Here is a 24,658-nt window from a genome sequence, read left to right as displayed (position 1 = left end):
CTGAAATCAGTTTCATCTGGCTGCAAACAAGTTGCCATGAGGGCTGCACTTCTTCCAGATGCTCTAGGGGAGAATCTGTTTTCTTGCCTCTTCCAGATTCTAGAGCTGAGTTCTTGGCTTATTCCATCTTCAAAGTCAGCAGTGTACATCTTGCTTCAGTCCTCTCTTTGCCTTCTTCTCTGTCAGATATCACTCTCCTTCCCTTTTATAAGGATATCTGTAATTGCATTTAAAGTCTAACGAAATAATTAAAAATAATCTCCATATCTCAAGATCCTTAGCTTAATCATATTGGTAAAATCTCTTTTGCCATATGAAGTAACATTCACAGGTCCTGACTATTTGGGGAGGGCATTATTTAGCCTCCCAACACTATCTTAATAAAAACTCCAAATGTGGGTTAACTAGAAATTATTTAACTACATTAAGAAGGTGGAAGAACAATGGAAAAGAGTATGAAAAAGAATATACATATATATGTATGCATGTATGTATAACTTAATCACTTTGCTGTACAGCAGAAATTAACACAACATTGTAAATCAACTATACTTCAATAAAATAAATTTAAAAAGAGGAAGATGGGAAAAAAGGAAGAGGAAGTGTAGATAGCTAAAATCGTCTTCTAACCAATGCTGTCAGAAAATCATCAATAACAATCATACGGTACAAGAATTTCAGCTCAGAAAAAGACATATTGGTGATTTGAAACTTTCCAAATGACAGTTCTGTCCTGAAGGGAGATCTGAATGGCTTTCTCCTGTTACTCATCTTATCATCTGTGGTAGATTGCAGAAATAGCACAAACCCTTCCTCTCCCTGTGTCCACGACCTTGCAGTGTGACTTTCCAGACGGACTCTGTTTCTTTACCCTCGTGGCCTTCTTACTTGATTTGACCAAAAGAATGCAACAGAAGTGATGTTGTGCCATTTCCATGCCCAGGGCTCAAAAATATTTGCAAGTGGCTTCTCCAGTCCTTGGAACTTTGCCAATCTACCACAGGAACAAGCCAAGGATAGCTTGCTGGATAATGAGAGACACCTGGCCCCATTGCCTCAGCCAACAACCAGTCAAACCCCCGGAGCGGAGCTACCTGACTACCAGACACATGAATGAACCCAGTCAAGACCAGAAGAACCACTCAGCTGAGCTCAGCCCAAATAGAATCATGAGATAAATAAATCTGAGATGTTTTGTTATGCAGCAAAAGCTAACTTCTGTGTAGTTCTTTCACTGTCTGTGATTACATTTTATTAATTTTCCTTCCCTGTAACAAATACCGGTAGTTATCTATTTAATATCCATTTCCCCCCTTCTTGTTAACCCCAATTTTGTTCAGGAAGGCACCCCTCCTCCATGAGACTCAGGAGCCCCAGAAGAAGACCCTGCTTAATCTAATCAACAAATTTCCATTCCCTTGGTAGTGATTGGTTTAGGATCAGTCCCATAACCCAATTCTGGTCAGTGGCACTTGGGAGGAAGTCTGCTGGGGGCTTCTGAGAAAGGTTTCTTGGTCTTAAGAAAGTCACACGAAAAGATGGTCACTTTCTCCCTCTACATTGATGTATCTGAAAGTGACACCTAGAGTTGTAGCAATCATCTTGAAACAACCTGAGAACAACCTAAGAAAAAAAGCACACTCAGGAAGAGCAAAGAGATGAAAATAACTTGAGTCTTTATTAATGTCTTATGCTGTTAAACCAACCAGCACTGAAGCCAATGTCCTACCTCTGTACTTACGGTCATGCAAAATAATATATTTTTTTCTATTGCTTAAGCCAATTTTAATTGACTTTGTTGTTACTTATGGCTGATGTTATAATTAACACAACTCTTAGCATCTACCCGCTAGTAAGCATTTCATATTTACTGAATGAATGAAAGTATATCAATGATCATTAAATACATCTGCGGTTGACACTTGACTAGATAGTATAAACATCTAATTAGGGAGCCTGACTCTTCTTGATTGTGAGCCCTTCAAGAACGGGACTCTGTTTGCTCCCAAGTACCCGGCATACAGTAGATCCTCTCTACACGTTTGTTGAATAAATGTTCTATGATACTGAATTCTGCCAACTTTCCAGCAGGGGGTGCACACAACTAGGTGTTCTGGGCGCTAGGCACTCTCCTTTATCGGCTCATCAGTCTCTCCTCTGCCACCTTCCCCTCCACCTTCCCCACAAGGAGCTAAAGACCACAGCAATGCCTATGGGGAAGCCCAGGAGAAGGGGCTTTTCCACATTCAGAACCTCTGTGTCTGTCCTGTCCCAGCTTCCAGCACCTGTTAGAGAAAGCTGAGAACATGTTCTATAAACAGAGAAAGTTCTCTTTAGGTCAGGGTCAAGCAAATGTTTTCTGTAAAAGGCCAGATAGTACATGTTTTGGGCTTCCTAAACCGTAAGGTCTCTGTGCTGACATGGCTTTATAACACCAAGAATTGTGGAACCAACCAGCCTGGAAGACTGCCCTACTTCTGTACTTCTGGTTATGCAAGATAATATATTCCTTTATTGTTTAAGCCAGTTTTAGCTGGCTTCATTGTTAATTATAGCTGAAGATATAATTAACCACCCACAACTAGAATAAAAATTCCAAGAGGGCAGGAAACTTAATAAGTACATACATAAAAGAATAAGTAAAATAAGTAAAAGGAATGGCTGTGGCTCTGTCCTAAAAACTTTATTAACAAGAACAGACCGGGACTTCCCTGGTAGTCCAGTGGTTAAGAATCCACCTTCCAATACAGGGGACATGGGTTCAATCCCTGGTCAGGAAACTAAGATCCCACATGCTGTTGGGCAACTAAGCCCACGTGCCACAGTTACTGAGCCCATGTGCTCTAGAGCCCATGAGCCACAACTAGAGAGCCCGTGTGTCACAACTACTGAGCCCGTGTGCCGCAGCTAGAGAGCCCACACACCACAACCACTGACCCCGTGCACTGCAACTACTGAGCCCATGTGCTCTGGAGCCCGTGCGCCACAACTAGAGAGAAGCCCGCGCACTGCAACAAAGAGCCCGCGTGCTGCAACGAAAGATCCTGCAGTGAAGATCCCACGTGCCACAACTAAGACCCAACGCAGCCAAAAAAAAAAAAAAACCACAAGAACAGACAGCTGGCCAGATTTGGCTGAGCCCTGCTTTAGGTAAACAGGCACTGCCTAAGGCAGTGGTTTTCAAACTTTGTCAGAATCACCTGTAGGGTATGTTAAAACACTTATGGCTGGGCCTCACCTGAGTTTTTCAGTAAGTCTGGAGTAGGGCTGAGAATTTTAATTTCTAAGAAGTTAGGGTTGCCAAATAAAATACACGATGCCCTGTATATCTTAAATGTGAATTTCAGTTAAATGGTGAATAATTTTTAGTTTTAAGTATGTCCCAAGTATTGCATTATTATCTGAAATTCAAATTTAATTTGGTATCCTGTACTTTAAGTCTGACAGCCCTTAGGCAAGTTGCCAAGAGATGCTGATGCTGCTGGTCCAGGAACCACTCTGAGAAACACTGACCTGTATAATCTCTTACATACTGGAGCTCTGCTAGTTCAGAGGTCTTAAGCTGGAAAGAATACCCACCAGCTCAACTCAAGAATCTGAACACTCAGTCTGTACATGTGAACATGTTCCTCCTTCATTCACAAAAGGGTTTTTTGTCAAAACTAGATACTTTAAATATGCACTATTTTTTTTAACAATTATCCATTTATTGTGCACTTTCTATGTGTGAGCTTGTTTCTAGGCTCTAGAGATAAAACAAGAAATAAGGATGATCAGGCCCCTTGCTCTCAGAGCTTATGTTTAGTGGCTGTCTGGGGGTAGGTATGACTGGTCATCCCTCTGAGAAGTTACTGGCCTGCACATTGTCAGGTATTTACTTAAGACACATAAACTATTTCGACTATCACCATGGCTATAAACAGGGACCCTGCAGTTAGAAATTAGTTCACATCTCAGCCCTGCCACTTACTACACTGGGCAAGGTATTTAACAGCTTTAGTCCTCAGATTCCTCCTCTGTAAAATTGGGACAATAATTTATACTTCATGAGGTTGTTGAATGGTAAATAAAATCACTCATATAAGGAACTTAGCATAGTTCCTTGGTAGGGAATAAAATGGTTAGTACTCAACGAATAGTATAGCTACTACTATTGAAAATTCAGTTGTCTTCAAAGTATGGTCCTTGGGCCAGTGTCATCAACAGACCCATGAACTTGTTAAAAATGCAGATTCTCTGTACCCCACCCCAAACCTACTGAATCAGATACTCTGGGATGGGGCACAGCGAGGCGGGATTTAACAAACCTTCCAGATGATTCTGATGCATGTTAGAATTTGGAAAACACTACTAAAGAAAATATTGTAAGAAACCAGGAACTGTATGTGCTAGGGGTTAAGAATATCAAGGCCAATAAGGCACAAATCTTCCCTTTTCCCAGGACAGCTTTACGTAAGGCTTAGTGGTGTTCATCTCTCTATTCACAGTGTGTGTTTGTAGTCCATATGCCCGAAACCCATCAGAAATTCATTTAAGCAAAGATTTCTTAGCTCATTTTTCATTCACTCAACATCCCACTGAGTGCCTACTGTGAGCCAGTGTGTTGAGATTGAGATTAAAAACAGAAGGAAACACTTCTGTGTTTCAATAGCTCTTACTCTGGCACTGATTTCATAACAGGAAAACACAACAGTGCACGCATTTCAGTGGGATACTAAAATGAGTTTCTACCAGAGATATTATGAAGGGAAGTGGAAGAAAGGCAGTAACTGGGAAACGTAGAAACTCTTCCAGAGGACATTTAACTGAGCCCCTACAATGTGAATACAGAAAACAGCTTAGCTACCTGGAAAGCGTCTGCCAAAGCCTGGCAAGGCCACCAGAAGAAAAGAGAAAGGGCATTGGCTAAGTGAGGGGCCCTGGCCAGGAAGAAAAGACTCCAGTCTATGTGGGGTCTTGAACAGTCCCTGTCAAGTCCCAGTCTGTTCACAGCTGTCTCTCTTGGATGTCCTGATCTTGGTTGTGGCCCAGAAGACTACAGAGAAAGGCCGTAGAAAGAGGGGAGGCCTGGCAGGAAGCTGAATCAGGCCCCAATATGAGAACTGGGACAGAAACAATGCTAAATCCCAGACACAGAGGTGACCCAACAGACAGAAGAACTATTAAGAATTCTCCACCACTCCCACGAGTAGCCTTGAACATGAGTTTGAGAGGTACTAGTTAGCCACAGAGAGGAAGTTTCAAATGACTGTGGAAAGTTGTATGGGGCTGGGTTAAGATAAGCATAATCTGTGCAGCAGAATCATCTGGGTGAGTTTTTTAAAAAATACTGAATTCAAATATCTCAGGTTGGGGCCCAGAGATCAGTCATATGCTAATGATTCTGGTGCACTCACTCTCTCCACTGACCAGCATCTGGGAACCATTGCACGGCACAGGTTTATACAGGGACCTAATTAATGCAATGCTTTGCACACCTGGCCAATTAAGTTTATAAATGAGTGATTGTCTCCTGTCTACTAGGAGCTCACATTTTAAGGCAAAGGTAATAAATTATTTTAGAAGGCCCTTCACAAAGGGTTTTGACTTCCAAGAGTTACAAACCCTGTTGCAGCCAGCTATTTTCAGGGATTTGAGGGAAACAATACAGCAACATAGGTAGCTACTCAGAACTGGGATTATTAAACCCTTGATTTGCAATCAGTCTTTCAGAATGATAAACATTTTTTATACAAAATTTTAGTGGTTTAAAAAGTAATTTTGCATCAAAATAATCAAATAATGGCCAATAGAGTGCTATACATTACTCACAATGATTTTGACAACCCATGATTAAATGGTTTTAGAATTAAACACAAATACACACTCACTCATTACACAAAACATAACAGAAATCACCTGTTTTACATTTCACATCAGCCTGGAGTAACTGAAGCAAGGAAGGTGAAATGAGTCTGCTTTTATTCATCTGAAGTCTTGCTCTGCATCAGAAAATAACCACAAAACACCAAGAATCTCTTTAGAAATCCACCAGTTCAATTCCAAAATGACAGTCATTTTCTACAAATCACAACAGGTTAACCACTGCGCCACTAGGGAAGTCCCTTTAATTCTGTTTTTGCCACTGTGCACAAAGCACCCTACGTTTGGGACAAAAATCACCAACTACTTTTTTTAAAATAAATTTTTATTGATTGATTGATGGCTGCATTGGGTCTTTGTTGCTGCGCGTGGGCTTCCTCTAGTTGTGGCGAGCGGGGGCTACTCCTCTTTGTTGTTGTGCGTGGGCTTCTCATTGTGGTGGCTTCTCTTGTTGCAGATCACGGGCTCTAGGCGCACGGGCTTCAGTAGTTGTGACACGCAGGCTCGGTAGTTGTGGCTCAGAGGCTCTAGAGTTCAGGCTCAGTAGTTGTGGTGCACGGGCTTAGTTGATCCACGGCATGTGGGATCTTCCCGGCCCAGGGCTCAAACCCACGTCCCCTGCACTGGCAGGCAGATTCTTAACCACTGTGCCACCAGGAAAACCCACCAACTACTTTCAACCCTATGATATCCTCAATTTACTTATTTCTCTTAACCAATACCCTTCTAGAAAAGGGGGCAATAACTCAATATACAAACATACTCCCCATTTCTTTCATTTTTCAACCCACTGCATTTAAGCTTCTTTGTCCTCTCTTTCCTTGCTCTACTGATGGTATTTCCACTAAGATTACTAATGACCAAGTTGTAAATCGAATGGCAATAATATATATATATATATATATTTTTTTTTTTTTTTTTTTTTTTTTGCGGTACGCAGGCCTCTCACCGCTGTGGCCTCTCCTGCTGAAGAGCATAGGCTCCGGACGCGCAGGCCCAGCGGTCATGGCTCACGGGCCCAGCCGCTTCGCGGCATGTGGGATCCTCCCGGACTGGGGCACGAACCTGTGTCCCCTGCATCGGCAGGCGGACCCTCAACCACTGCGCCATGAGGGAAGCCCAATAATATTTTTTAACTATAAAGATAGGTTATTAAAACATTACATGTCACAACTCTTATAGAATTTACTTATTACAAAATTATTATAGAAGAAATCATTAAGAAATATAAAACCATAGGAAATACAATTTCCAATAAAGGTAAGGGTTTAGTGTAGTCAAGTACTGTTCTAATTGCTTCACATGTATTAAATCACTTGATCCTTTTACTTACCCAAGGTCAGTTAGTGGCAGAGCCAAGATTAAAATTCAGTTTGTTCTAGAGCTTATACTTAATCACTATATTATATAGCTTTCTCCAGTTACACAAATAAAACAATAATAATCACTGCAAAAAGATACGGTGTAATTTTATTACTTTCAACATTTCTTTTCATCACAATGAACAAAACAAAATAAACTAAAATACAACACAGCTTTACAAAAATAAATTTTTATTAAAAGCAGTAGAGTCTGAGCAGGAGACAGTACAAAGAGTGTAAACAATGTAAACATCACTACATTCAGCTCAGCTTGATTGAATGCTGAAAGACAACTCTAAATGCTCTATGTGCCCTTACTAGCAAGATACGTTAGTTCTACTGTACACAGAAAACACACTCTAATTTTGATTGAGAAAAAGTATTTTATCGAAGTCGGTCCCAGCGCCAAATACTGGCATCATCACAAACAGCTATAAGAATGCTGCTATCCCTGCTAAAACTGGTTTGTCGAATAGCAGCACCACATTTATGATGAGTCAGTGTTGTGCATCTAGGGAGAAAACATGACAACAGGTTAAATACCATGCATATATAATGCTGTCAGTATCTAACTTAAAACAATGAGTCAGAAAATGAATAGATGTTCCAAGTCATATAGAAAGCACTTGAAAACAGAATACAGTTCACTAAGAGCCCAATCTCAAATTTCATAAAATTTGGGTATATTTTAAATCCAAGAGGTACTATATAATTTATATTAAAAAAAGAGAAATAACTTATTACCAAAGTACTTGGGAAAAACAATCATTATTAGAATAAAAAAGAAATACTTTACAATACTCTGAGAATGTAAATGTTACAAATGATTTAAGGTTGGCATTGCAAGTATCAATTACTTCCTCTATGCTGACATAACACTTTGGAGGAAAAGTCAGAAATTATGAAGAGGAATTTCTAAATACTTACTTGGCTTTATGAGGATCTTCTACTTCTAAATCCCAAACATAAAGTTTGCCAACCTGATTGCCCAATGCAAGCATCTGTATAAACATATTAAAAACAAATCAAATTATTAAAACAAACTATAAAGATTTCAAACAATCCTAAGACATCTTTCTTATTTCAGAAAAACCTCAGCTCCAGCCTATGGCAACGCTCTTGGTTATTTCTTTGCATCTTATATTTCTTATATTGTGTAAATGAGGATAAGAGCAACTAATGCATCACAAAGATGTCTTGAGTAAAATAAGGAGGTTATTTTGTAAATTTACGAAGAACTTTACAATTTATTTACATAGTTAGCATGTACTCTTTATTCTGCCTTAAAGAACTGTAGTAAAAGCCATAGGAAATTTCCAAAGCTTTCATACAGAAATAAATACCCAAGTAATTTATCACAAAATTCTAACACCAAATTTTGAAAAAATTTTAGATAACTAATATTTTGTCTCTATCTTCCATGTTGGTTTTCTATATAAAGAGATTAACACTCTAATCCAAAACATTAAATCTTAGTAACAGATGTTACGGAAAGTAAACACCTAACTGCCACCATTGACACCTGTCAATTTCATTTATAATAAGCACTGCAGATGGTGTGCAGAGCCACAAGGGTAGAATAAATAACATCAAAGGCCAAAGCAATTAATACAAAAAAATCAAGGTAGATTAAACTTAGAGGTAATAGAATACAGATACACTACAGGGAAAACTAAAATTGCCATGGTTTTAAGTCAAATAATTTCAAAATGTAAAAATATGTTGCTACCTTTTGCCAGAAATCCATAGAAAACCTCATGTACCAAATGTCACACTGGCTGTAATCAAATCGCCCAAGAATAGTCACATTAGACTCACTGGGTTTAATTTTATCTATATCATCTTCCATTTTGCCAGGTTTCCAGCATACAATGGCATTTTCACAAGACTTTAAAAAAGACAGAAATGAGAAAAAAAGAAATGTTAATCAAAGAACTGAATTTTAAACATTAAAAACAAAGCTTTTTCTCTACTATCATTTCAGAACTCACAGCTCTTAGAACCTGGTTATCCATCTACTGAGTCCAGCGATATACATTCATTTATATTTACAGAGTCAGTATCCACACTTACGGACAAGAAGTCTGATTATCAACAGATTTTAACAATACAAAAGCATTACACTGTCTAGAATATTCATTTTCGAAGTCACAATTTCTCTTCCAAACCAAAACAAATTCAGCTTTAGATACTTCAGCATCCAGAGACTTGAAGTATTTTATAGCAAAGGTAAAATTACAAACACTGTATTAGAATACACAGCTCTTCAATATGGCCCCTGCTTACTTCGCTAGTTTCATCTTTCCCCATTCCACTTCTAAACCCCCGTGGTTCCCTTTATATCTGGTTAACTATTAATCCTCCTGTCTGCACTACATGATAGGTGCTCAAGAGATGTCATAGGAAAGCTAATGAATTCATAGAAGGGGCCTTAGAGGTCAGATTATACAGAAGGCAATAAAAGCAGTGGTTCAATATCAAGACACTGATAAGGGGATGGGATTAAAATAGGCTGAGTTACACCTTCCCTATCCTGCAACACTGAACCTTTACATACATTCTATTTAAGCAGCAAGTGGTAAAGAATAGAATGGGAGGAAAAAATGCAAAACAGAGGGCACTATTTATATTCCTGTGTGGTTTGCTTGCTAAGGGATATTTGGCAATGTCTCTGGCTTCTAGTTAATAGAAGCCAGAGATGCTGAACACTTTGCAATGCACAGAACAGCTCCTCCCACAAAAAAGAATTGTCTTACCCAACTTCCACAGGGCCAGGATTGAGAAATCCTGGTGTAGGTGAAGAATGCCTCCTGGAACTTTACAGGACACAGCCTAACAACCACATGTGGTAGCTCTGTGGGGTCACAGGGAGATTAGGGAGTGGACAATATGCTTTTTTTCTTCTCTGCCCTTTTTGGATTATATAAAATCCCAGGGATATGGATCTGTTACACAAGTTCTTCATTGTAAAGTATCTTAGAGATCACCTAGGCTGATGACTCTTAACTAAGTACGCAATTGGATTGATATAGACTGTACAGCTTTCTTTAAATACTCATCTTGACCCCAACCCTACTGAATCACAAACTCTGAGAGGGGAGGCCAAAGCAGCAGAATTGTAAAATACTTCTTCAAGTGCTTCCTACTGACTGTATTGGTAAAGGATCCTTAATCAATAGAGTTCCCTCATGGAGAACTAAATAATCTCACTGATAGATGGCTGTACTAGAAAATCATCTAGAGAGTTTTTAAACATTACAAATTCCCAGGTCCTTATGCCAGATTTAGAATATCTGGGGATGAAGCCTAGGAATCTATTTTTACAATGTCCTCCCAATAGTTCTGATGTGGAGCCAGATTTGAGACCACCAATATTCAGTTCAGCTTCCCACCTAAAATGCAGAAATCCTTTCCTATCATCTGATTAAGTTCTAAGAGCAGAAATTTTAGAGCTACTCCTTTTTAAATTCTGCTTCCAAAACAGATGAAGTAGAGGTACTTTTTCCTATTTATCTCGTTAAGTACAGCTTAAAAGTCTGAAGGCTAGGGAGGAGGCAGGCTGGTTAGGGGCCCTGGGACATGAAGAACATTGAGTTGCTTGGTTTTCTTTTGCCTCTTTATGTATCCCAGACTGGATGCTAGAGAAGGTAGCAACTCAACAAAGCTAACAAGTGAAGACAAAAAAAAAAAAAAAAAAAAAAGCCCCAACAAAAGCCTACTCTCTGCAAAGGACCAGGAAAGTGGCAACCTAGCATGAGAGAAAATTTTTAGGTAAACCCTTAATACCACAGAAAAAACAGTGGACCCATCCACACATGTGGACCAGCAAAGTCCCAGTGGGGTCCCTTCTCAGGTGATAACTAAACACTTCAAGTACGTAACACCCTGACTCCTCCCTACCCCTCATGGTAATGAGGTGACTCTCCTCCTCACCCTCTGCCTGGGGTGGTATTAGAGGAAGCCTAGCAGAGAGTCAGAATGTTCACAACCACCCACCACTCTCAGTGTCAGTGGAGACACTCGGGGAACAGTACTGAGGCCTCCCAACCCCTCTTGCTAGGGTGCTATCACCTGAGGCCCAGTGAAAAGCCTGAACTCCCACCCCAGTAGTAAAGAGACAAAATCACCAAGTCAGCCAAGTGGGGAACCTGAACTTCCCTTGCCACCTGCCAATAATGAAGCAGCACTCCCCTTCCCCAGCTGAAAATTTATCAAAGGAAGCCTGCTTAAATATCAGTAAGATCCAGAGTTTTGTAACAGTAACCAAAATATCGATATCTTAATCAAAATTCACTTGTCATACCAAGAAATGTAAACATCTCAACTTTAATGAGAAAAGATTATCAAGAGATACCAACACTGAGATGACATAGATGTTAGAACTATCTGACAAGGATTTTAAAGCAGCTACCATAAAAATGCTTCAATGAGAAATTACAAACACATTTAAAACAATAAAAAAAGTCTCAGCAAAGAAATAAAAGATAAGAATCACATGTAAATTTTAGAACTAAAAAAACTATAGCTAAAATAAAAAACAACTGAAGGGCTCACCAGCAAAAAAAGAGAGATGAAAGAGTCAGTAAATTTAAAGTTAGAACATAGAAATTACCCAATTTGAACGAAAGAAAACAGACTTATTAAATAACAGAGTCTCAGGGACCAAACAAAAACCATAATATTCACATCATTAGAGTTCCTAAAGGGGAGGGGGAAGAAAGTGGAGCTAAATAAGAATTTGAATAATGGCTGAAAAGTTCCCAATTTTGGGACAAATTATGTCCCCAAAGACAAACCTACTAGATTTGAGATGGTGAGTGAATGCCAAAAAAGATAAACTCAAAGAAATCAATATCAGGCATATCGCATTCAAACTTCTGAAAACTAAAGACGAAGAAAAAAAAATCCCGAAAGCAGTTAAGACAGAAAGAACACCTTACCTATAGGAAAAAAAACAATTCAATGATGGCAGATGTCTCATTACAAATGACAGAGACCAGAAAGAGGGGGAACAACATTTTTCAAATGTTTAAAGAAAACCATCAACACAAAATCCTATATTCAGTGAATATATGCTTCAGGAATGAAGGGGAAATGAGGACATCCTCAGACTAAGAAAAACTAAAAGAATTTGTCACCATTCTAAAAGAATGCCTACAGGAAGTTCGATGAACAGAAAGGAAATGATATAAGAAGGAATCTTGGAATATCAGAAAGGAGGAATGAACAACAGAAAAAGCATAATGAGTAAACACAACATTCTTCTTCTTCTTGAGTTTTAAAATTCTGTTTGGCAGTTGAAGCAAAAATTGTAATACTCTTTGATGAAGTTCTCAATTGTAAAGGGAATATTTGAGACAATTATAAGTGGAGGAGAAAGAGAGAGGTAAGCCTCCTATACTTCACTTGAAGTGGTAAAATGTTGATATACTGACTGATCACATATATATCATATACATATATATACATATATATATATATATATATATAGTAACACCCAGAGCAAATACCAAAAAAGCTACGCAAAGAAATATACTCAAAAGTAGTATAGATACATCAAATTGGAATTCTAAAATATGTGCACATAGGCGAAAAAAACCAGAGAAATGAAAAGAATGAAAAAAAATTAAATAGTAAACTTAATGTAATAATTGGTAAGTTAAGGCTCAAATATAAATGGTCTGAATATACTAGCTAAAAGACAGTTTGGCAAAATGAATTAAAAAAATATGACCCAACTATATGCTATCTTTAAGAAACTCACTTCGGGGCTTCCCTGGTGGCGCAGTGGTTGAGAGTCCACCTGCCGATGCAGGGGACACGGGTTTGTGACCCGGTCCGGGAGGATCCCACATGCTGCAGAGCGGCTGGGCCTGTGAGCCATGGCTGCTGAGCCTGAGCGACTGGAGCCTGTGCTCCGCAACGGGAGAGGCCACAACAGTGAGAGGCCCGCGTACCGCAAAAAAAAAAAAAAGAAACTCACTTCAGGTATAACAATACAGGTAGATTAAAGGTAAAAGGTTTGAAAAAGATGGGACTTGCCTGGTGGTGCAGTGGTTAAGAATCCACCTGCCAATGCAGAGAACACAGGTTCGAGCCCTGGTCCGGGAAGATCCCACATGCTGCAGAGCAACTAAGCCTGTGCGCCACAACTACTGAGCCTGCACTCTAGAACCCGTGAGCCACAACTACTGAGCCCATGTGCCACAACTACTGAAGCCCATACACCCTAGAGCCCATGCTCTGCAACAAGAGAAGCCACTGCAATGAGAAGCCCACGCACTGCAATGAAGAGTAGCCCCCACTCGCTGCAACTAGAAAAAGCCCAGGCACAGCAACCAAGACCAGAGGCAGTCAAAAATAAATAAACAACAACAAAAGAGGTTTGAAAAAGATATACCATTAATTAAAGGAAAGCAGGAATGGCTCTACTACTGTAAGGCAAAGGATCCATCAAAGCAAAAACTTTACCAGAGACAGAGATGGACCTTACATAATAAGAGGGTCAAGCTACCAAGACAAAGCAATACCAAATGTGTATACACCAACCAACAGAGCTGCAAAATGTAACAGAACTAAAAGGAGAAAGGGAAAAAGCCACAATTATAGTTGAAGACTTCAACACTTATTTCTCAATAATTTATTAATTATTAGAATAGTGGACAGAAAATCAACAAAGACATAGAAGAATTCAACCACACTGTCAACTGACAGGATCTAACTGACATTTATAGAACACTCCACTGAACAGCAGAATATACATTCTTTTCAAGCTCCCATGGAACATACCCAAAACAGGGTCATAAAACAAATCTCAAAAAAAAGAATCAAAATCATAAAGAGTATATTCTGACCAAAATGGAATCAAACTAGAATCAATAAGAGAACGACAACAAGAAAATTTCCTAGCACCTAGAAACTACACAACACACTTCATATCAAAATTTTTGTGAGATGAAGCTAAAGCAGTGCTGACAGGGAAATTTATAGCACTAAATGCTTACATCAGAAAAGTCTCAACTAAATAATCTAAGCTCCCGTCGTAAAAATAGAAGAACAAAAACAACTCACAGCAAACTAAAGGAAAGAAGGAAGACAGGAGATAACAGAAGAAAATTTGACAAACCCTTAAAAAGACTGACAGAAGAGAAGATATAAATTACTAACTTCAGGAATGAAACAGGGGCTATCACTAGCGACCTTGCAGATATCAAAAGGATAATAAGGGAATACTACAAACAACTCTCCACACATAAATTTTATACTAGATGGAATGGATCAACTCCTCAAATAGCACAAACTACCACAATTCACTCAATATGAAACAGTTCATTTGAATAACCTTTTCACTTTTAAGGAAACTGAGTGTTTAATTTTTAAACTCCTCCTCAAAAATTTCTAGGCCTAGGGGACAGTATTATTGATACCAAAACCAGACAAAGGCAATATAAATAAGAAAACTTCAGACCAATATCATATCTCATTAATACATATAAAATCTTTAACAAAATATTATCAAATAGAATTCAGTAACGTATAAAAAGAATTATATAGCAAGACCAAGTAAGCTTATTCCAGTGATACAATATTCAGAAACAATCAGTGCAATCCACTGCATCAACAGGCTAAAAAAGAAAAACCAGTGATCATATCAGTTGATGCAGAAGAAGCATTTGACAAAATTTAACACCCATTCATGATAAAACTCTGAAAAAATTAGGGAGAAGGAAAGCTCTCAACTTGATAAAGAACATCTACAAAATTGTGAAAGACTGAATTCTTTTCCCCTTTAACATCAGAAACAAGCCTAGGATGTCTGCTCTTAACACAGCTATTCAACACAGGACTAGAAGCTTACCAGTGAAATAAGACAAGAAAAGGAAATTAAGAAAAATACAGTTCAGAAAGGAAGATATAAAAACTGTCCTTATTTGCAGATGAAATTATGATCTATGTAGAAAATCCCATGTAATTAACCAAAAACAAACAAAAACCTTCCTGAACTATAAGTAGTTCAAACAGATTAAAGGATTCAAGATTAATACACAAAAATCAATTTATTTCTATCTACTAGCAATGAACACGAAGAAATGGAAATCAGAAATACCATTTATTACAGTCACTCTAAATGGAGAGACATACCATAGTCAAGGACCAGAAGACTAAGCAGAGTAAAGATATTAATTCCCCACCAAACTGATATACAGGTTTAACACAATTCCAATAAAATCTCCCCGCCCCCCAAAAAAAAGCCCAGCGAGATTTTTAGTAAATGTAGACAAGATTATTCTAAAATTTATATGGAAAGACAAAGCAACTAGAATAGCTAAAATAATATTGAAAAAGAATAAAGTGGAAGAAATCATTCTACCAACTCCAAGACTAATTATAGAGCTAGAGTAACCGAGCCTGTGTATGTAGTACTGGTAGAGGGAATAGAATAGAAAAACCAGAATCAGCCTCATACAAGTATGGCCAAACAATTTTGAAAAAAGTACAAAAGCAATTCAAAGGAGGAAAGATAGGCTTTCAACAAATGGAGCTGGAACAACTGGATAACTATAGGCAAAAAATGAACTTTCTACCTAAACCTCATATAAAAATTAACTTAAAATGGACCATTAAATTTAACATAAACCACTACAATACTTTTTGAAGGAAACACAGGAGAAAATCTTTAGGACCTAGGGCTCAGTGAAGAGCGTTTAAACACAATATCAAAAGCATGATCCATAAAATAATAATTTTTTTTAAAAAATCAATAAATTAATTGAACTTTATCAAAATTAAAAACATTTGTAAAAGACCCTGTTAAGAGGATGAAAAGACAAGCTACAGACTGGAAGAAAATATTTGCAAACTATTTATCTGACATAGGATTTATATTTAGAATATATGAAGAACTCTCAAAACTCAACACAGTAAAAAACAAAACAAAACAAAAACCAATCCAATCAGAAAATGAGAAGATATGAAGAGACATCATTGAAAGGATATATGGATGGTAAATAAGCACATGAAAAAGATGTTCAACACCACTAACCATCAGGGAAATGCAAATTAAGACCACGATGATGTATCACTACACACCTATCAGAACAGCTAAAATAAAAAATAGTGACAATACCAAATGCCGGCGAAGATTCGAAGACACTGGATCTTTCATACATTGCTGGTGGGAATGTAAAATGGCACGGCCACTCTGGAAAATAGTTTGGCAGGTTCTTAAAAAACTAAACGAACTTAACCATGACCTAGCAATTGCTCTTCTAGCCATTTATCCTAGAGAAGTGAAAACTTAAGTAAGTCCACACAAAAACCTATACACGATTGTTCAATAGCAGCTTTATTTGTAATAGGCCCAAACTAGAAAGGATCAAAATGTCCTACAATAGATGCATAAGGTTAAATAAACTGTGGTACACCCATTCCATGGGATACTACTCAGCAGTAAAAAGGGAGACCTATTGATACACACAACAACTTGGATGGCATTACACTGAGTGAAAAAAAAAAAATCTTAAAAGGTCCCATACCATAACATTCTTGAAATGACAAAATCACATGTGATAAAATGACATAGAACTACACACGCACATTGTACAATGTCAATTTCCTGGATTTGATATTGTATTATAGCTATGTAAGATGTAATAACCAATGGGGGAAATTGGGTGAAGGGCAATATGGGACCTCTCTGAACTGTCTTTGAAACTTCCTGTGAATCTAATTTCAAGATCAAAAGTTAAAAAATAGAAAGGTAAAACTATACCCTCATGGCCAAGGAAAAAATAAATCAGGCTCTGCCCAAGAAAATGTGAAATGCCCTGAAACCTGTATCAAGAAAAGAAACTAGATAGCAGTTTCTCCAAATTTGACAATCCTAAATGTTCAGATGACATCACCACCAACTTCTCTAAATTATCAGTAAAAAATATATAAACATATGTATCAACATACTAGAGCAGGGGCTGGCAAACTACATCCCATGAACCAACTCCATCCATCTGTTTTTGTACATGTAAGTTTACTGAAATGAACACAAACATTAAAAACAACAACAAAAAACAACCACACTACTGGCTTTAGATGTTGGTTATTTTACAATAACACTGGATATCAGAGAACAGTATCAACTTGCAAGGTAACATTTTTCATCTTATTGGAACACAAATTATAATTCATCAGGATGTTTTATGCCTAAAACAAATTTCCAAATCTTTCAAAGTTATCATAAGACTTAAAAAAAAAAAACAAAAGGCAATTTCCCATCTGTTATCCAATTTACCAACTGCATAAAAAACTGTGCTCCCTGCAAAGTTCCAACTCACACAAACAATGGAAATACAGCTTAACAGCAGTTACCATACCTTGGAAAGTATCAAATCACCTAACCATCGCACACAATCGACATAATTTCTATGTATGTCTCTGGTAGAAAAGTCAGGAAAATGAATTTTCTGAGAAATAAATGGCCTGAAATGGAAATATCAAAAGTTAAGAGAAAAACGTGTAGCAAAAGCTCACTAATTTTCCTTTTTGGATTTATAAAACTTTGAAAAATAAAATATATGAATACTAATTCTTCTGTGTTTCTACAAAACTAAATACCTTCTTATCTGTTTACTCAGAGCTAAAATCTCATTTCATTTTTGTTTCTACATTTACTCCATTATTAGCTCTCAACTGAATTTTGTATTCATCCTATGAAATTTCATTTATAAAAATTGCACCTTCCTGCCTTACTACATATAGGCCAAAATTAATCACTTCAATTCTGGCTATCTAACCAATAACCAAAGACACTTGATTATAGAGCTGAAAATTTCTCATAGAAAATACTAAGCTACCTACTCAATCCTTTAAAATTAAGCATTAATGGTCTATGAAAGTAAACACATCTAGATTATTTCAAAAGATAATTATCTTTTAGGAACAATGACATCATTTCAAAGTCTGCTAAAGGTAAAGTTAGGTGAGAATCCTTCCTAGAACAATTTCTGAAGATGATATCTGACAACAATTTGACATTTATTAGTTAGAACTTCTCCGGTATTTAGAAAAGTAAAATATGGCGCAACTTTTCCTTAAAGATATTTGTGAGAAGACCATAAACTAGAGAAGTTGCTACCAATTCTGAAGTTAATTAAATGTATACCTAATATTTCTAATCTAGTAAGTGATTCAGTTTTATTTATTTATTTATTTTTATTTTATTTTTGGCTGCATTGGGTCTTCGCTGCTGTACGCGGGCTCTTCTCTGGTTGCGATGAGCAGAGGCTACTCTTCATTGCAGTGCATGGGCTTCTCATTGTGGTGGCTCCTTTTGTTGCGGAGCACGGGCTCTAGGTATGTGGGCATCAGGCATTGTGGCACACAGGCTCAGTAGTTGTGGCTCGTGGGCTCTAGAGTGCAGGCTCAGCTGTTGTGGCTCACGGGCTTACTTGCTCCGTGGCATGTGGGATCCTCCCGGACCAGTTCTCAAACCTGTGTCCCCTGCATTGGCAGGCAGATTCTCAACCACTGCGCCACCAGGGAAGCCCCTGATTCAGTTTTTAAACTGAAGTAACTGCAGAAGTATCATATACCATGAAGTAGTTGTGTCTTGGGCAACTCACATGTCCTCTCTTTGCTTTTCCCTCATATGTAAAAAGGATGTTGGGCTGAATCATTTCAAATACTCTTTCCAATTCAAATTCTAGGATCTTTTCTTTTCTTTTTTTCTTTTTTTTTTTTTTTGCGGTTTACAGGATCTCAGTTCCTCAACCAGGGATTGAACCTAGGCCACGACAGTGAAAGCCTGGAATCCTAACCACCAGGCCACCAGGGAACTCCTGGATTTTTTCTTTATTAAAACATTAAAATGCTATTAATGATCTGATATAAATTCTTAACTGCTATAATGTTATTAATTACTTTTCAGCCAAATATGTATTATAATCTATGGTTAAACCTCTCTCAAGAAGACCAGCATAATTCACTGCTATTTTCTGTAAGCTGTAAAGTATAACTTCTATTTATTTCAGAGCTCTAGAAAATATAAAAACATAAACTGAATATTATACTAAGCCCTGGTGTTTTAAAATAAAAATCGAAAGTCATACTAATTCTTAGAGGCTTGAGATCTGATGCATGTCTATTAAAATATTTACTGATAATTACAAATTCAACTACCAATCTATTAATAATCTGGCTTGATAACCAGAAAATTAACTCTGCTAAAATGAAAAGTGCAAACAAAGTTAACATTTACAAACATATGATAGTCACAGTGAAAGTGTTAATAATAGCTTGATAAGATTCTGAAAAAGACAGTAAATGAATTAAGAGTTGAGGTTTTTCAAAAATATACTAAGAAAACTGCCAAGTTCCCACAGCTAGTCCCTCCCCTTGGTTCAAAGCTCCTGCTTTTGAATTTTCTCCATTTAATGAAGTGAGTATCACCTAAAGGAAAGCATTATTTTATCATGAATTAAAGCTAAGAACCCCATTTAAAATTATGATTTACTTCTTCTGTTTATACAATCATCTTCCACAGATGTGTGAGTTTTCAAATAATTTATTTTCTTAGAAACATAATCAATATAATAGTTTCAAGGCATATGAAATTTAAGGACTGAAAATAAAGCTCTTTCATTATGAGTGAAAAATAAAATTATTATTTACTGTCTTGAATTAGAACTTACAGTATTGACAAGCAGTGCTAATAACATTAGCACATGCATACCTAAATAAAAATAAGTGAAATGTGCTACTAAATTAAGATAAAAATACAACTGAAAGGGATTTTGAAAAATAAGCCACAAACATATAGACAAAAATAAAGGCCTTCCATTTAAAATCAGTGAATTTTATGGCATGTAAGTTATACCTTAAAGTTATTAAAAGGGGATTCTAAAATCAGTGTTGGAGACTTATACAATAATTTTGGAAAAAGTGAAACGCTATTCAACAGCATGAGATAGCAAATTGTTTGAAGCACTACAACTGTTACCTGTTAGTTTTATTTGGATTATAATCATAAGATTCCTTAATTGCATTCATCATTCTCTTTGAATTGATCCTCCAAAGTTTAAGAGAGTGATCCATACCACAGGACATTATTTTTTCACCCAAAAGATCATAATCCTGTATGTAAAACAGAAAAGCTTAAATTAAATATATAAATTATTTCCCCAAATTATGCTATCTAATTTTCATCTGATGTCCAGTATTGTGAAAATTGTATTTCAAACCACCATACTAACATTTTGGGTTTCATATATGTAGGCCATAAGCCACAAAGTTTTTACTGCTTTTGAGATCTATTTTAACTGATGTGTCACCACCACAGTATATGAGCTTATACAATACGGAAGGCAAAAAAGTAAACTGAATTTAATTTTATCTATTCAATTATCTTTATTCAAATATTTCCTTTGCTTGATTTTGAAGGTGAATCGAATGATGAGGTAAAACAATTATTCTATGACACAAAAACCTAAATGGTTATGTTACTTTTCTTTGTCTAACCCTGATCAAGCAATGAAACTGACATCTGTATGTGAAATTATGAGTCCTTAAACAATTGAAATTTTACTTTATTTGTACACCTAAGTCACAAGACTTCAGGTACCTTGGTTTTAGAGTTCACTTTTTAAAAGAATAAAGGAAAAAAATGTCTAAAACAGGAAATACCATATTTAAACTTTTTCATTTGCTGTTTACTAATTTTTACTAAGCTCCTAACAGATCATCCATTATAACCTTATTCCACCTCATTACATAGATGAGACACTGAGGCACAGAGATGATATTTAATTTAGCACATGGTACATACATGTGTTAAGGAAAATCTCACACATCAATCCTTCTAGCAGTGAACTCCTATTGTTACAGAGAAGAGATACAGACTCCTGCACTCATTTAGAGAAATAACAGTAGAGTTCTATTTAAGGAGAGTATTTTCCTCACTAAACTAGATATTCTGTTAATCCAACCTTTAAATTAATCATGAACATTGTTTTACACAGCCTGAGAACTTTAGGTTTGGTGTTTATTGAATCCACAAGTCTTGTAGCTGCTCTTTTCCTAATAACCTCACTGTCAACAGCAACAAGACATCCTTAGAGCCAGGAGCTCTCATTAGTCTTTAACGAAGGACACACAGAACCAGGTGGAGATTGCTATTGCAACTTCTAGAAAATCCAAGTTGCAAGTTCTAGAAAATCCTTTAAGGTAGGTATAATTCTCACAAAAGTATACAAACCCTAACTACAGGAATAGTTAGTACCTCCAATTAAAATGTCACATGCTTCAGAATATGGTGCCCCTTTAAATAGTTTAAAAAAAAAAGAAGAGATGAGCTATAAGACTACTAAATAAGTAAGCTCTACACGAAACACAAGTAAATCTGAAATAACATAAAAATCTGAAACTTGACTAAAAACATTTATATCATTACAATAGATCAATAGATTATAATACATAAGTATAAAGATAACACCATGCCATCAAAGGGAAGAGTTATCTAAAACTCAGTGTGAACAACACTTCCTAGAAATGAGTAATTTATATTTCAACTTCAAATAAAAGATGAAAAAGTTTCTTAATTGCCAAGTAGGTTAAACTTTTCCTTTAATAACTGAGAAACAACAAAAGTTAACTTGGTGATTTTAGATTAAAAAAGGAAAAGAACAAGTTCATAGTATTCGTTCATGAGAATCCAGGCACTGAGTACAGATAAAACACAAAGAGCCTTTTTGCTTTACTTCTTCATCTGTAAGTTAAAACCTTCTCTGTCACAAGTAAATGAAATAACTGTCTGCCAGACTAGGTGAAACAAACCACATGCTTTCTTATAAGGAAAGAGTTCTATGGGTATTGTTCACAGCTTTGTACACCTGAAGGTCACTGCCCTGTAGCTTTCAACTTACAGCACTTAGAACTTCATCTCTGTGCCCTTCTACACCTCCAAATATTGCCACCAGAGTGTCCGTTTGGATATTCCATAATCGTAAAGCATGATCTAGTACAGACATAAAAAAATTAATATGAACTTTTATCATTCATTTACTGTGGACTTTCAAAAGCTCTTTAAAGAAGAAAAAGCTACCGAAGTTTGGACTAAGCTTACTCACAGTAAAGATTAAGAAGGAATCCATACCATATAGAAACTTAAAATATTTATATCACCTGTAGATTTAACTAGGTATGAGCTCATACTTTCAAGATAAGAAAGAAATATTTCTCTGGTCCTAAATTTGATTATTGCATATGCCATAGAACAAGGTACTAGCTTTTCTCTCTACCATATCCACATTTACAAACTGAAGAGGACAAATTATAAGATTTCTATAGTAAATCCCAAAATAGGATTGAAACATTCATAGTGACATAATTTTAGAGTATTATAGACCTTACAAACATGCTATTAACTGTAATTTGAGCAATCTAATTTTCCACTAAACATCAGCAACAAAATAGACAGCAATACTCATAAATATAGCTTGAAATATAGCAATGTCCATACTGCACATGAATATTGACATATTACATAGGTAACACTAAGAGGCAGTAATATATTGTGTTAGTAGTGGAAATTAACATTGCTACAAAAATGATTTCTTGATTCCAATTTGTGTCCAAGTTTTTGTGCAGACATATTTTCATTTCTCTTGAAGACATACACACCTAGGAGTGGTAATTCTATGTTCAACATTTTTGGACTGCCAGACTGTTTTCCAATGTCCTTACATTTTACATTCCCACCAGCAATGGATGAGGGGGGTTCCAATTGCTCCATATCCTAATCAACATATTTTATTGTCTTTTTGATTATAGTCATCCTAGTAGGCGTGAAGTGGTATTTTTTTTATTAACATCTTTATTGGAGTATAATTGCTTTTCAGTGTTGTGTTAGTTTCTGCTATAAAACAAAGTGAATCAGCTATATGCATACGTATGGCCCCATATCCCCTTCCTCTTGCGTCTCCCTCCCACCCTCCTTATCCCACCCCTCTAGGTGGTCGCAAAGCACCGAGCTGATCTCCCTGTGCCTTGCAGCTGCTTCCCACTAGCTATCTATTTTACATTTGGCAGTGTACATATGTCAATGCTACTCTCCCACTTCATCCCAGCTTACTCTTCCCCCTCCCCGTGTCCTCAAGTCCATTCTCTACATCTGTTTCTTTATTCCTGTCCTGCTCTAGGTTCATCAGAACCATTTTTTTTTTTTTAGATTCCATATATATGTGTTAGCAAACGGTATGTTTTTCTCTTTCTGACTTACCTCACTTTGTATGACAGACTCTAGGTCCATCCACCTCACTACAAATAACTCAATTTCGTTTCTTTTTATGGCTGAGTAATATTCCATTGTATATATGTGCCACATCTTCTTTATCCATTCATCTGTCGATGGACACTTAGGTTGCTTCCATGTCCTGGCTATTGTAAACAGTGTTGCAATGAACATTGTGGTACATGACTCTTTTTGAATTATGGTTTTCTCAGGGTATATGCCCAGTAGTGGGATTGCTGGGTCATATGGTAGTTCTATTTTTAGTTTTTTAGGAAATCTCCATACTGTTCTCCAGAGTGACTGTATCAATTTACATTCGCACCAACAGTGCAAGAGGGTTCCCTTTTCTCCACACCCTCTCCAGCATTTATTGTTTGTAGATGTTTTGATGATGGCCATACTGACCGGTTTGAGGTGATACCTCATTGTAATTTTGACTTGCATTTCTCTAATGATTAGCGATGTTGAGAATCCTTTCATGTGTTTGTTGGCAATCTGTACATCTTCTTTGCAGAAATGTCTATTTAGGTCTTCTGCCCACTTTTGGATTGGGTTGTGTTTTTGTTTTTGTTTTTTTTTGCAGTACGCGGGCCTCTCACCGCTGTGGCCTCTCCCACTGCGGAGCACAGGCTCCGGACTCACAGGCCCAGCAGCCACGGCTCACGGGCCTAGCCGCTCCGCGGCATGTGGCACCCTCCCGGACCGGGGCACGAACCCATGTCCCCTGCATCGGCAGGCGGACTCTCAACCACTGCGCCACCAGGGAAGCCCTTGGGTTGTGTTTTTTTTGATATTGAGCTGCATGAGCTGCTTGGATATTTTGGAGATTAATCCTTTGTAAGTTACTTCGTTTGCAAATATTTTCTCCCATTCTAAGGGTTGTCTTTTCGTCTTGTTTATGGCTTCCTTTGCTGTGCAAAAGCTTCTGTTTCATTAGGTCCCATTTGTTTATTTTTGTTTTTATTTCCATTTCGCTAGGAGGTGGGTCAAAAAGGATCTTGCTATGATTTACGTCATAGTGTTCTGCCTATGTTTTCCTCTAAGAGTTTTATAGTGTCTGGCCTTACATTTAGGTCTTTAATCCATTTTGAGTTTATTTTTGTGTATGGTGTTAGGCAGTGTTCTAATTTCATTCTTTTACATGTAGCTGCCC

The 24,658-nt window shown here is 37.1% G+C and overlaps 1 protein-coding gene across 3 annotated transcripts in view; it reads right to left on the bottom strand.

Moving 5' to 3' along the window:
• Positions 1-7,398: 7,398 nt before the first annotated feature.
• Positions 7,399-24,658, bottom strand: part of EED (embryonic ectoderm development) — a 33,678-nt gene continuing 16,418 nt past the window's right edge. For 2 of the 3 annotated variants that reach the window (XM_033431898.2, XM_012533781.3), the window contains 7 exons: positions 22,139-22,230; positions 20,218-20,351; positions 17,594-17,699; positions 16,351-16,425; positions 8,953-9,111; positions 8,151-8,224; positions 7,399-7,734 (listed from right to left, as the gene is read on the bottom strand). In XM_033431898.2, coding sequence (XP_033287789.1) covers positions 7,608-7,734; positions 8,151-8,224; positions 8,953-9,111; positions 16,351-16,425; positions 17,594-17,699; positions 20,218-20,351; positions 22,139-22,230 — 767 coding nt within the window. In that variant the 3' untranslated portion in view covers positions 7,399-7,607. The remainder of the gene's footprint in view (positions 7,735-8,150; positions 8,225-8,952; positions 9,112-16,350; positions 16,426-17,593; positions 17,700-20,217; positions 20,352-22,138; positions 22,231-24,658) is intronic. The other variant, XM_004271863.4, reaches the window with a different exon arrangement.

The sequence above is a fragment of the Orcinus orca genome, chromosome 8 (genome assembly GCF_937001465.1).
Source record: "Orcinus orca chromosome 8, mOrcOrc1.1, whole genome shotgun sequence".
NCBI classification, from domain to species: domain Eukaryota; kingdom Metazoa; phylum Chordata; class Mammalia; order Artiodactyla; family Delphinidae; genus Orcinus; species Orcinus orca.
This window is presented reverse-complemented; position numbering and strand designations above follow the sequence as displayed.